A 13,781-nucleotide genomic window follows, 5' to 3' on the forward strand; every position below is an offset into this window, starting at 1 on the left:
ATTGACAATTTAAGTGTTTTAAAAGAATACTTGTGTTTAAGTCTTCAAACACAGAAAATATATGGAAAACAGCACTAACTTTAAATTTTTACATTAAATCTGTTTTTTCTTTTATTTAGTGCTATAAAAAGTTGCTGGTGGCTGGGCAGTGGTGGCACACCCTGTAATCCCAGCACTCTGGGAGGCAGAGGCAGGCGGATTTCTGAGTTCGAGGCCAGCCTGGTCTACAGAGTGAGTTCCAGGACAGCCAGGGCTATACAGAGAAACCCTGTCTCGAAAAAACCCAAATCCAAAAAACCCAAAAAGTTGCTGGTGGAAACAGAACATGATTCAATAAAACAGAAGTAAAACAAAATGTACATTATAAAATCTGCAACTTTTGGGGGGAAACATGGGATTTTGATCTATATATACACACATCTTAGGCTGGTCTTGAATTTTTACAATCCTGTCTCAGCCTCCTGAAAGGGTAATCTGGTTTCTAACATACTATCTATTGAAGAATGACTGTGAATACTGATCATTCTGCCTCTAACTCACAAGTGCTAGGTTTAGAGATGTGAAATACTATACCATTGTAAAATCAACAACTTCAGGGTCATTTGACACCCAGTGGCTGTAGCTAATTATGGTTGAAGGCATATTCTGTTAGGTCTAATAACTACTGACTTTTGCTCATAATCATTTCTGTATTTTGTGCTTTCTGCAGAAGTTTACTGCCAGATGAATGATCTCACCAGTCCTTGTGTTACCATTTTTAAAACACCATGTTAATTTATACAAATATTTAGTGTATGGTTTTAATACACAAATATTATGATAATTATTATAGGTTCACAAACAGCAAAGCTTTTGTAAAAATTGTGTACTTATGCTAATAAAAGTATTCAAGCATAATGTATATGCTTGAAGTAATTATATATACTTTATATTTACAATTTATAATTATATATACATATATTTATGACATAAAGAGTTCTTAGATATTAGGAAAATATTGATCAATTTTCATTTGTCACAATAACAAGAGGTTTCATTAGAGAGTGGCAGCTAAATTTAGTCTTAAACAAATGATTAGGATTTTCTAAGTAAGGATTACAGGAACCTATGACAAGTTGGAGGTAAGTATACCTAGGGGTAGAAACAGCAAAGAAGTAGAGAAGACAGTGAAATGACTCAGCAGTTCAGAGCACTAGCTGCTTTTCTAGAGGACATGGCTTGATCCTTAGCACCCACATGGCAGCTAATTTCCAGTTCCAGAGGATCTGACACCCTCTTCTGGTTTCCACATGCATGTGGTGCACAGACAAAAACATGCAAGCAAAACACCCACACACATAAAACAAAAATAAATCCTTTTTAAAATACAGGAGTTAACCAGGTGATGATGGTGGTCACCTTTAATCCCAGCACTTAAGAGTTGGGGGCCAGCCTGGTCTACAGAGTGAGTTCCAGGACAGCCAAGACTACAGAGAGAAAGCCTGTCTCAAAACTCCAAACTTGGAGCTAAGGTTTTTCTACCTTGGCAATTCTGATTCTTCTGGGCATGGTAATTATTTTCTGTGTTTGATTATTAGCATATATGGTACAGCATGTTTAGCCACTATCTACCAGATGTTGACAGTGGTCCCCAAGCTGGAACAACCAAAAATGTTTGTAGGTACCACTGATGTCTCCTTGGGGTAGGAAGAAATAATGCTAGATTGGGAATCACCCTCAATCTAAGACAACAGTTTAAATAACAACTCACCAAGTTTGTTTAAAAAGAGTAACAAAGGCCAGGCGGTGGTGGTGCACACCTGTAATCCCAGCACTCTAGGAGGCAGAGACAGGCGAATTTCTGAATTTGAGTCCAGCCTGGTCTACAGAGTGAGTTCCAGGACAGCCAGGGCTATACAGAGAAACCCTGTCTCGGGGAAAAAAAAAAAAGTAACAAAACATTTCTGTGAGACAGAGGAGATAACTCAGTGGGTCAAGTGCTTACTGCTCTTGAGGACTTGAGTATGGATTCCAAGAACCAATGTAAAGCTATAATGTGTGTTTGTAATCCTAGTGCTTTTACAGTGAGGGAAAGTGGAAACAAGAAATTGTCAGGAAATTTGCAGACAGCTAGTCCTGGCCTTCTACTGGGAAACAAGAAATCAAATTTCAAAGAAGATGGGAAGATGCCCAAGGTTGTCTTCTGATCTTTGCATGCTTACTGTATCATGGGTGTATTTATACTCATATGCACAAACACACATGCACACACAAAGGATAAATAAAGTTTACTTTTAACATCCTAAAGAAAGTAACAAGGATATTTTATCTGCTATATTTATAATGCAAAAATATCTTATCAAGATCTTTACAGGAACTAACTATTAGAAAGCTGAAGTATTATTATTAGATTTAATTTTATGAATAATACCAATGTTTCTGAGTGCTCTGGAAAAATCTAGAACTATTTCATTTTTATTATAACTTATTTTTAATTTTGTGTTTTATTTTGAAGCTTCAAAATTTTTTTTATGTGTGTATATATTCATGCCACAGCATGAATATGGCAGACAAGACATTAGGGAGTTGTTTTATTTTTTCTACCTTGTTAAGACAGGGTCTCTCATTTCTGATACTAATCTACCTACTCCAGGTTAGCTGGCCTACCAGTTTCTGAATGATTCTCTTGCCTTCACCTTCCATTTCCCCCTACAAAAATGTTGGGATTACTGATGACAAGGATTCTAGGGGTTAAACACAGACCATCAGGCTTTGCATTCCAAGTGTTTTGCTGGGCCCTCTCCTTATTCCTCTTTTCCCCAAATTCTATTGACTTCCAACAGATCTCATAGAGCTACTTTGCTACATGGGAAACACTCACCCAGAGGCATTTAGACTACAAACAGTTTTGTGGCAGGTCCACATGAACATGCATGTTACATGCTGGGCAAAAAGGCAGCCTCACAACAAAGGGCTTTTGCAGCGACATCCTGCCTGGTAACTACATGTGTGCTGACAGCCCACTAGCAGGGGCAGGCAGGGACCTAGCTAGCCACTAGAACTATTTGTATTTCATAATGCTCTGGGTATTCAAAACAGTATTAAGACAAGCATAGGGCATTAGATTATAAGAATCTATGTATGTTACTTTACCTTGTCTTGCTGTGTATTCATTGTCTTCAATTAATCTTGCTAAGCCAAAATCTGCTATTTTGCATACAAGATTTTCTCCTACAAGAATATTAGCAGCTCGGAGATCTCGGTGAATATAGTTCATTCTTTCAATATATGCCATGCCGTCAGCAATCTTAAGAGAAGGGAAAAAAAGATGCAAAATATATGATGCAAAGGGAAGAAGACACTTCTTATTAAACTAAAGGGACTGTTGAAAAACTGGGTAGCTCAAAAACATGACAGCAATAGACACAGTTTAGAGCACAACAACAAAAACAACCAAAAACTCTGCAACAACAACAACAACAACAACGCTACATCAATTTTTATATCTTAACACTGGAAGAAAAAAAAGATCAACATATATTTTGGAGATCAAGATTTTATGCCTAGAGTATACCTAGTCACTATGACCAGCACAATGTCCTGTTTTCTTGTCAATGGTTAGAAGCACATCTTAAGACAAAACAAAAATCCATGCAATCTAAGGTGCCTTGAGAAGTTAAAAAAAATGTTTTAACACTTTTTTAAAGAACTGTGAAAACTAATGAGGCCCAACAGAGTTTGTATGTGGCTCATAAAGCTCATGTCATTTATCTAAGGGTTTTTTTTTTTTTTTAAATAAAAAAGGTCTGCCATTTTTCCAAGAGAAAGTGCCTAATAGCCCTGAACGAAGAGCCTAGTATATGCCTGTCTCCTCTGAAATTACTCTCCATTATCAGATGTTATAGATATGTGGATTCTTACTGATAGGCGAGAGCTGCAGAAGTAAGCTCATCAACTGTAGCCAATAAATAGTGCCTGCAATAATTGCCATCTATCTTAATAGAAACTTTGCAACCAAAATTCAGAAGTATAAAAGACTAATTCTTACCTGTATATTATCTGAATTCTTGTCTTAGACTAGAATAAACAAAAAAATTTCAGCACACTTTCAGGTTTTAATATTTGGAATAACCTTCATCAACCTTAGTCTGTCTTGTTTATCTTCCTTCCTTCTTTTTCTTTCAGAATAACCTTCATCCATCTTATTTTTCTTGTCTTTCCCTCTCTTTCTTCTTTTTTCTTTTGTTTGGTTTTTCAAGACAAGGTTTCTCCATGTAGTCCTAAAACTCATTCTGCAGACCATGCTGACCTTAGACTCAGAGATTAGCCTGCCTCTACCTCCTGAATGCTAGGATTAAAAGCATGTGCTGCCACCTTCACCCAGCATATTTTCTTAAATTTATCTGCTGAAATGTAAATACTGACTTTGTATTTCTGGATGTTCTGGGTCAAAGGCCATATGACACAGGGCAGCACTTGACTGGGAGAGCTACAGTATTCTAATACTGGCTCTGCTACTAAGGCGCTCACACTGAACTATCTTCAATGTTCCTTCTTCTCCTAAAATTCTAGTATTTCATTCCACAATATTTTACATTATGCTAAGATTCGTCTGCATTTTAAACATATGCTTTTAATTTAAATTGATACACATATATGCAACTACCTGAGCAGCCATATCAACCAGCTGTGGAAGCTTCAAATATTTTCCATCTCCTTCTTTAAGGAAATCTAACAAGCTCCCTGTAAGAGATAGAAAGATATTCTAAAAAAATCCAAACATTACATTAAAATGGAAGTAAATGCTCTTCAAAACCTTAAAAAAAATCATCAAACCACACACACACACACACACACACACACACACACACACACACACACACCAGCCAACTGGGAATATCCTGGGGTAGTTATAATTACAGACAGGCAGCTCATGCTGGTATGATATACAGTTCTTAGTGTTAGGAGATGGCACAATAAGGATAACGAAGTATGGCAAACTCAGTAAAGGTCTGGTTGTTCTCTGTCTACTATGAGTTAAGATCATACAACATCAGATAAACCCAAGTCAAGACACATTTTTATAATAACAAAACAAAAAATAAACACTCATTTTCCTAAGAAAGGTTTCTGATTAAAAAACTCAAAAGAGAAATGGTAATTGAATATTGGGCTTGACAATGGATTCCACACTGGATCAGGGAAGTATAATCGATAGAACTGGTAAAGATAGGGAAACAAACTCTGAGGAATGAGAATAACATGAACAGAACTTATGGGCAGGGCTGGGGTCAGGATAGCTCAGTGGTAGAGCGTGCTCTTAGCATATACAAGTCCCTGGGTTTGATTGTCACCACAACAGCAGGAGAAAACACAACACAGAAATCAAGAGCAACAAGAAAATCTGCCTGCATGGAGCAATATAATGATAAAGCACAATAAACTTTGATGTGTTGTAAGGGTCTCTACTACTAAGCAACTAAATAGTAAAATGAGGAATTACTGCATTTTAAAACCAGAAAGGACTTTTGTTATCTTATATTTTTAATCTTTCACCTGCAAATAATTAATGCAATTATTCTAGCATTTTCTCCCAATTTTAAAAAGTCAATAATTGAGCTATGTAGATGGTCCATTAGACTTACCTCCACTTGACTTATTATACTAGTAATGTCTTGATTTAAATTTCTTGTCCCTTTTATCCCTTCCTGTTCTATTTTATTTAATATACTCATTCAAATGCCATAGGTGGCAGTTGTTTGCAGCCCAAACACCTTCAAAAAAGACATATACTTTGGGACTTTAGATTATATGTTGCCTCTCAATTAATAGGCAATTGTTTTTAGTCCTTTTAGAGGGATTTTCCCCGTTGCAAATTTGTAGAGGGTAGATGCGCCCATAGAGGGAACCACTAGAGGGAACTATATCATCAGCTAAGGTGGACTACTAAAGAAGATGACAAAATAGTAACTTAACTAGTTTGATTCAAAAAAGTGAAAAATTAAAATTTAAAAATAGATCCAATTCAAGTAGGATGGATTCAGGCTAATCATTTCACCACTTGCTGGCTCCTATTCTAAAGCATCAATGGCCTAGAAATAGTATCAACCTTGCCTGGCTTTGCCCCTGGCTCTAACTAGCTGTTATGTAAGAGCCCACCTGGTTCTGGGTTGGGAAGGATGAGAAATTTCAAATGGCAGCAGGGAAAAACAGTTTCTAGAAATCCTGTGTGTAAAAACTGTATTTATATATAAAATGAGGCAAAAAAAGATTCCCTCTAATATCTTTGCCTTAGTGTTATAGATACAGGTTTATCACTTTAATTCAACATTTTTATTTTTCTACTGCCCTAGCAATCTATTTCCTTTAGTTAGATCTACTTTCAAAAGACTCAGGCTGCCTAATTTTCTTTTAAAGTCTCATAAGATCCTATGGGATAATTAAGAATAAACACTATTCCATGAAAAAAGTATCACATTTCATCCTTTCAAAAGTCTACAGAAAAATCATGTTAGAAAGACAGAAGTCTGTATGTATAAACATAAAGGAAATAAAAATGGAGGCAAGAGGACTCAGTGGTAAAGGTGCCTGCTGCCAAGATTAGTAACCTGACTTTGATCCTAAGACTAAATGCAAACTGTCTTTTGGCTTCCACATGTGTCACAGCACACATGTAACTATACATATGTACATGCAAAATACATAAACATAATTTTAAAGGAGAAACGTAATCAAGCTCTTTGAACTATGAATACTGTGAGTTACAGTAGTAATCTCCCTACCAGGTAACTCATTGGTACAGTCAGGACATGAATATTACAGAAGGAACCAATCATCTTTTGGTTGGACTTAAAAGGCCCATTTCAAAAGAGAGAACCCATATGACAGTGTTAATGAGGTCAAGAACCTCTGAGATCATAGGCCCTAGGGAATATCTACAATTATTCCGTTAAATGAACAAAGCAATAAAAGGGTCCCTGATAACATACTTCTATACTCATACACAAGTGCATCACTGACCCACTATCACAGAGACTTCTTTCAGGAGATGGTAATTAACACAAAGAGGCACAACTGGACAACATGCGGGGTAAGAAATTTTGGAACACTGTGCTCTAAATGGGATCAAGGTTAGGCACCCTAAATGGATCATACCTCTCCCCTCAAGGCTTAGGGATCTATGGAAGAGCCAGAGATGGTGGATGACTCTATACATTTTCCAGACACAGCAAGTCTGGTATACATATGAACTCACAAAGACTATGATAGCATGCACAATACCTGCACAGTTCACATGGACAAAATCCTAACACAGAGAAGGCAAAGCACACGGCTCAACTCCTAACCAAGAGCCTATCTGCAATTGACAACTGCTGAGAAAGGGAAAAATCAGTTTTTCCAATGGAGAGACACTGGGTATATCAAAAACACCCCAGGGAAGGTTGCATGCTCAGGAACAGTTGACCAACACAAAATAAACTACACGTTTTTGTTTTTAATTTTGTATTTTTTTCTCACACTTTCTGTCTGTCTGTCTGTCTGTCTGAGAGAAAGAATATAAAGTTTGGTGGGTGGGTGGGTTGAATAGGGATATAAGAAAGAATATGATATGACTAAGATATATTGTATGTTTTTTAAATCTAAGAAAGAAAACTAAGTTGTTTCATTGTAACACAATCCTTTAAAAGACAATACATGTGCACATACCTTTTGACATAAACTCAGTGACAATATAAATTGGCTCTTCTGAAACAACTGCATAGAGTGGAACAAGTTTATCATGTCTTAATTTTTTCATTATCTGAGCTTCTTGAAGGAATGCTTCTGGCATCATTGTACCTGGTTTTAATGTTTTGATTGCTACTTTAGTAGTTCCATTCCATGTTCCTAGGAAAACAATTTATTTTACTCTTTCAATCTGTATTTCAAGGAATTTTAGACCAAAATTAAATCAACAATAAAAGTTATACTTCATAATAAAATATATATTGTACATATTGTGCAATTTTAATTCATGGTTTTATAACAAAATGAAGTAACAACAAAGCTCAGGCTTCTTACCCATCCACACTTCGCCAAAGCATCCTTGACCTAATTTAACTTCTAGTCGCAAAGATTCTCGGGGGATTTCCCAAGCATCTTTTGCTAGACCTTGAGTCTGGGGTTTCACAGTTGGACACACAGTTGTTAACTTGTGGCATAATCCATCAGCATGTTCTAGATAGATAAACATGGTACACTGTAAGTGAATTACTTGCTAAATAAATAGAATATTAGTGTGTTTATCACATGACTATTTACTTATTTATTTGATTGATCTTTGAGAGAGATCTCACTATACTGTTGCCTTGGCTGGCCTGAATCTAACTTAGAGATTCACCTGCTTCTTATATGACACCAAACCTGGCTTATTATTTTTTTTTAAAAAGCTTGTCATTAGATTAAAATCAGTCTCTCAGTTTTATTCTAAAAAGATTTACAACATGGGAAGCTTTCAATAAGAAGAAAGATGGAGTACAAACAAATGAAACACTCTAGAAACACATTTTATGCTAATATATATGCTTATGTTATTATGTCAATCAGCATTACATAAATATTCATATAAATTGAGATTGGAAAAGCTAGAGAACTGTCCCAACATCCCAGCTAGTAGATGAGAACATTCAAACACAAGTCTGTCTGCCTTCAAAATTCCACTCTACTTTTTGGGAGGTACATAGGGTATCTGAGAGTTGAATTCAGATTCTTCCTGCCTTAGACTTCGAAGTGCTGGGATTATAGGCCTGCACCACAGCTTAAAGCTCTGATTTCGACCACTAAGATTCATGTACTCTCTGAGGGAGATGCATTATTAGCTGTTATTTCTATTAACAACTAACTCATAAAACTCTGAAAATCAAGGAAGAAGTTGATATAAGAGACTGAATTTTAAATAAAGGAGATCTGAAGGCAGCCAGTCCAGATTCATAATGGCTTGGTTTATGTATCCTGCTTATATAAAACCTCTCATTGTAAATGAGACACATTTCCTCCCATTCTCATCAAACAACCACTTAAATCCATTATAACAAAGGCAATTACAAGTAATGCCAGCTTAGTAACACATTCAATCAATGTCAAATGTATTGATTGATTTGATAGTTTGTTTGCTGCTAGCTGTTACCGAAGAACTGCCATGGAAACCTCCCCTCTTGTAGTACTAATTATTTAAAGACTTTCAGATGCATTTACATCTAATTGATAATGAAAAATTTTAAGACGCAAGACTCCAAAATAGAATACTTTTCAAAGGTCCTTGAAAAGCAAGAATGTCTATAGTTGCTATAAGTTAATTTTTCTTGGGTAAGAAATCGCATCTTCAAATTGGTAGGATTTATATTTTAGAGGGTCTTAACAGATTGAGCTTCTAAAGAAGGAAATTAAAGAGGCATATGAGGGCTTTTGACTCTATATCTTTTCCTTTTTGCAATGCTGGGGAGGGAATGTCCACAAGCAATTTACCACTGAGCTACAATTCCAGGTCTGAGAAAGCCTTTTTATACTAAAGTTCAATTTTAGCTACTTAATAAAGTCTTTGCTGTCATATTTTTTTAGATTTACTGTCATAATCTATCTTAGCATTTATTTATTATGATCTGGAACTTCAATGTAAATACTATGCCAGTAAGACATAATGATATCAATTTGTCCTAATGAAGTCTGATTTGAGCATGCTATTCAATAATCCTGTTCAGTTTCTAGGTATCATCATTCTTTATTTTTCTGAGTCAGGGTCCTGCCATACTGCCTGGGCAGCATGCAAGTCTTGTTCCTCATTTTGAAACTACAGCACAGCAACAACAGGATGGTTCAGCTGGTACTTGTGGTCAAGACTGATAACTTAAGTTTCATCCACAAGATCCATACAGTACAAGAAGAGACCTGACTCACTCAGTTGTCACCTAGCCTTCACACATGTATCACAGCATGTGTGTGCACAGACACATTAACACTGTATACACAACTAAATAATTATTGAAACCTATAAACCAACCCAGAATACCAACATTTATTGGGCATGTACTGTGTGTAGATATAAATGAGATTAAAGCTGGATAGATTTGTCTTCACAAAATAGATCATAAGGGAGTAATTCCTACCTCTGAAGTGCTCACTTACCTGTGTAATGCTTCACCAGTTTCTGCAGAGTATCAAACTGAGCTCTGGTTGTGATATAGTATCCACCATTGTCAAGTTTTCTGATTTTGTAATGCTTCACATTGTCACCCCTTACCTCATCCCAATCACGAATTGAGAGGGAATAAGCACCTGGGGAGAATGAACACATTAATTCCAGCTTCTTTGAACTATAGTTAAGGTATTCTATGCACATATTAATATAATATTCATACCTTTAGTAGTTTCACTTTCTCTTACTAAGAATATGCCTCGCTGATTCCCAGGATTCAGAAGTAATCTTTCGGCATCTTTTCTCCCCATTTTGCCAAAATACCACCTAAAAAAATGAAAAGTATTTTGATTTGGAAAGATATGAGGGTCAGAAAAATTACATACATGTATCAATAAGAATGGTGTATGATAGCTGGGCAATGGGAGTGCACAGCACTTGGGGGGTACATCTCTGAGTTCAAGGCCAGCCTGGTCTACCAAGAGTTCTAGGACAGACAGGGCTACACAAAGAAACCCTGTCTTGAAAAAAAAAAAAAAAAAAAACCAACCAAACAAAACAGAATGGAGTATGACAGAAACATGACAAGGAATAGCTGTAACTTAAATATAAATATAAAAATAATAAATTAAAAATATTAATATTAAATCAAATATAAAGATATATTAACTATGGAAATATCCACTGATAGTTTTTCCATGTACTATCTACTCAACATGTCTCTTAAATTCTCATTACCAGCCAGAAAAAGAGTAAAACAGAAAAGGAAAGACAGAAAATACAGATAGAAAAATCTGTCAGTGACAGGGAATTAATTCTCAGGAAACTGATCAGCTGTATTCAATAAGATGCAAGTATATAATATCAAAATTATAGGTAACTCCAAATTTGTGTTGGTTTGATTTAATAAAGCTTAGTGACAAAGATGACAGTCACTGCTGTGGGAAAGTTCACAGAATACAGAAGAAGACAAAGAACCAAACAAAGAGTAACAAAATTAATAGTAGAAAAAGAGCACTCTTATGATTTGTATCAGTAAAAATAAGCAGCACAACTGTATACTCTGTGCAAGGAGCTGAAAAGACAGTCTGTGGAGTACAAAAAAATGAATTTTTAAAATGTGCAGAAAAATAAAGAGATTAAATATAATGTGGAATGATTAATGCAGATTTACTTACTGTGTGTTTCTGAGCAGACACAATATTAATTATTAATTCTCAAACAGCATTTATTAATATGATATATTAACTGTTTAAGACTTGCATATGACTATGTATAAAGTTGTGGTTACATAGAATGTGCATTAAAACATTTTTAAAAAGTCAAAATAATGAATAAATTATGAAATAGCAACATACTCTTCTGCCTGAATGGAATCTGCAGGCGCTACATAATTGCTAGGGATATAACCATTCTTTCCAGTAGCAATTGATCTTGCTTCCCACCAGTCTCCTTCCCTGCAACACACACATACACACACAAAAAAAATGTATCAACAATCATCATAATGTAGACTCTTATCCAAGGTGTAATTTATTATCTCAAGCAAAAAACAGAAACCACTTCCATTTTTATTCTGGATTTTTTTATGGATTATTCTATGGATTAATCAGACTAAGAGCTGAACTCAAAAGAACAATATTTTTAAATGACAGTTACATGAATTAAGGAAATTAAGTCCACACAAAGCAAACTGTTGTAAATCAACAGTAGCAACAACAACAACAACAACAACAAAAAAAACCCCTGAATACTGCACCTTGAATTCTTCTTACCTTTTTTATATTCTTTCAGCTAAAGCTAGTAAAACTATGATGAATACATTTATTAAATTTTAAATAAATTTAATTTCCATGTCTTATATACTTCCCCCAATTAAAATTTAAAGGATAACATTTAAGGGTTTTAATATATTCAGAGTTATACAGTCATCAAAATAATTCATTTTAGAACATTTCACCATCTTAAAAACCCTGGGCAGCAGAAGAATTCACTTGCCATGCAAGTTAATGGCCTAAATTTAATCCCCAGAGACAGTGTAAAGGAGGAAGGTGAGACCCAACTACACCAAGTTGTCCTCTGGCCACCACATATGTTTGTTTATATTTTTATATATATATATATATATATATATATATATATATATATATATATATATATATATATATATGTATGTATGTATAGAGAGAGAGAGAGAGAGTTAGTTGAAAAAAAGTCAGCCTATGCCAACATGTCACTCAGCCCTCTTCCCCCTCCCACACATTCTCTTTAAGTAGCCTTTATGAATATGCTTTTCATGGAAGATGGGGCCATTTATGAAGTTTTTTTTTTGGTGACTGCTTCCTTAGAATATTATTAAGGTTCATCCATATTTTAGTCTACATCATGTTTGTTTGTTTTTTTTTTTGTTGCTACCAAATACTTTTTTTTTTTCTTTTAGTTTTTTTTTTTTTTTTTTTTTTTTTTTTTTTTTTTTTTTGCTTTCTTCTTAATAGCATATAAAAGCCTAACTTTTTAAGTTACTTCAGGAATAAAATCAAAGATCTTAGCATTCTTAAAGCAAAAATCTTAACAGTGAATAATAAGAATTCAAAGTTGAATTTTGAGAGCTTGAGAAATGGATTAGTGGGTAAAGGCCCAGACCTACATTGGGTAAACAGAAAACCTACTTTCAAAAGTTGTCCCCTATCTCCACATATACACCATGGTACATGTACATGACATCAGTATGTTTGTTTTCTCTCATAATAAGTAAAAATATTTGTCTGTTTCTTTCACAATAAGTAAAACAACTTATTGTGAGATGGTTTTTCTAGTGGTGCTGACATAAATCTATGATGCAGCACTCAGGATATGGAAGCAGAACAGTGAGTTTAAAGTATTGAGTTTGCCATATTAGCAAGCCCCTGATTCAAATAAACCAAACATGTATGCTTCTAAAATGTTATCCAAAAACTGGTATAAGTTTAATATTATGATTCAAAACATGAGAACTATATATTGCTTATAATATATTGACCTTGGATTTTCCAAAATTTCTAATAAAAGTATCTCTAATAGGATGATATATATGTGATTTACTACTTATATGCATTGTCCAAACTAAAATTTTTGTAAATGTTCTAAAAGTGAATTTATTCTCTTAAAAAAGTGAATTAAGAAAGCTTTTGGTAATTAAACTATTTGCGAACAGATACTTTGATTACTAGTATCCTAGAATACATTAAATTCTTTCATATATATAATCAGAAAACTATATTACAAAGTCTTACTCTGTAACTCTTGCTGCCTTTGGGGCAGACTGCTGGTTCTTCTTTTTAGGGACACTCTGGATGTGCAGCACAGTAGCAAGTAAGCCCCTCTCCTCACAGTAGTAAGCAGCCCCTGGAGGGCCAATTCTCTGAGTGCCAGGCAAGTGCTATGTATGGGTCTTAGCAATCAACTGGGCTAGAAGAGAATCTGTCAGACACTGGTGGAAGATGGGTTGCCAACGATGGCCTGCTGGCAATACTGTCTTAGACTAAAATTTTGGATTTGGTCCTTGTTAGCATTCTCTGAATCACCTACTAAATGTTACTAAATGCAAGACAAACAGCAGTTCTTAAGCTCAAGAACTGACTCTGAAACATGG

The 13,781-nt window shown here is 35.0% G+C and overlaps 1 protein-coding gene across 3 annotated transcripts in view; it reads right to left on the reverse strand.

Annotated features, from left to right (window-relative positions):
* The window catches only part of Yes1 (YES proto-oncogene 1, Src family tyrosine kinase), a 65,976-nt gene that overhangs the window by 20,740 nt on the left and 31,455 nt on the right, over window positions 1-13,781 (reverse strand). For all 3 annotated transcript variants that reach the window (XM_052193713.1, XM_052193714.1, XM_052193712.1), the window contains exons 4-10: window positions 11,509-11,607; window positions 10,374-10,477; window positions 10,141-10,290; window positions 8,041-8,196; window positions 7,687-7,866; window positions 4,646-4,722; window positions 3,133-3,286 (exon numbers count right to left, since the gene is read on the reverse strand). In XM_052193713.1, coding sequence (XP_052049673.1) covers window positions 3,133-3,286; window positions 4,646-4,722; window positions 7,687-7,866; window positions 8,041-8,196; window positions 10,141-10,290; window positions 10,374-10,477; window positions 11,509-11,607 — 920 coding nt within the window. The remainder of the gene's footprint in view (window positions 1-3,132; window positions 3,287-4,645; window positions 4,723-7,686; window positions 7,867-8,040; window positions 8,197-10,140; window positions 10,291-10,373; window positions 10,478-11,508; window positions 11,608-13,781) is intronic.

This window comes from Apodemus sylvaticus, chromosome 9 (assembly GCF_947179515.1).
Source record: "Apodemus sylvaticus chromosome 9, mApoSyl1.1, whole genome shotgun sequence".
Taxonomy (NCBI): Eukaryota; Metazoa; Chordata; class Mammalia; order Rodentia; family Muridae; genus Apodemus; species Apodemus sylvaticus.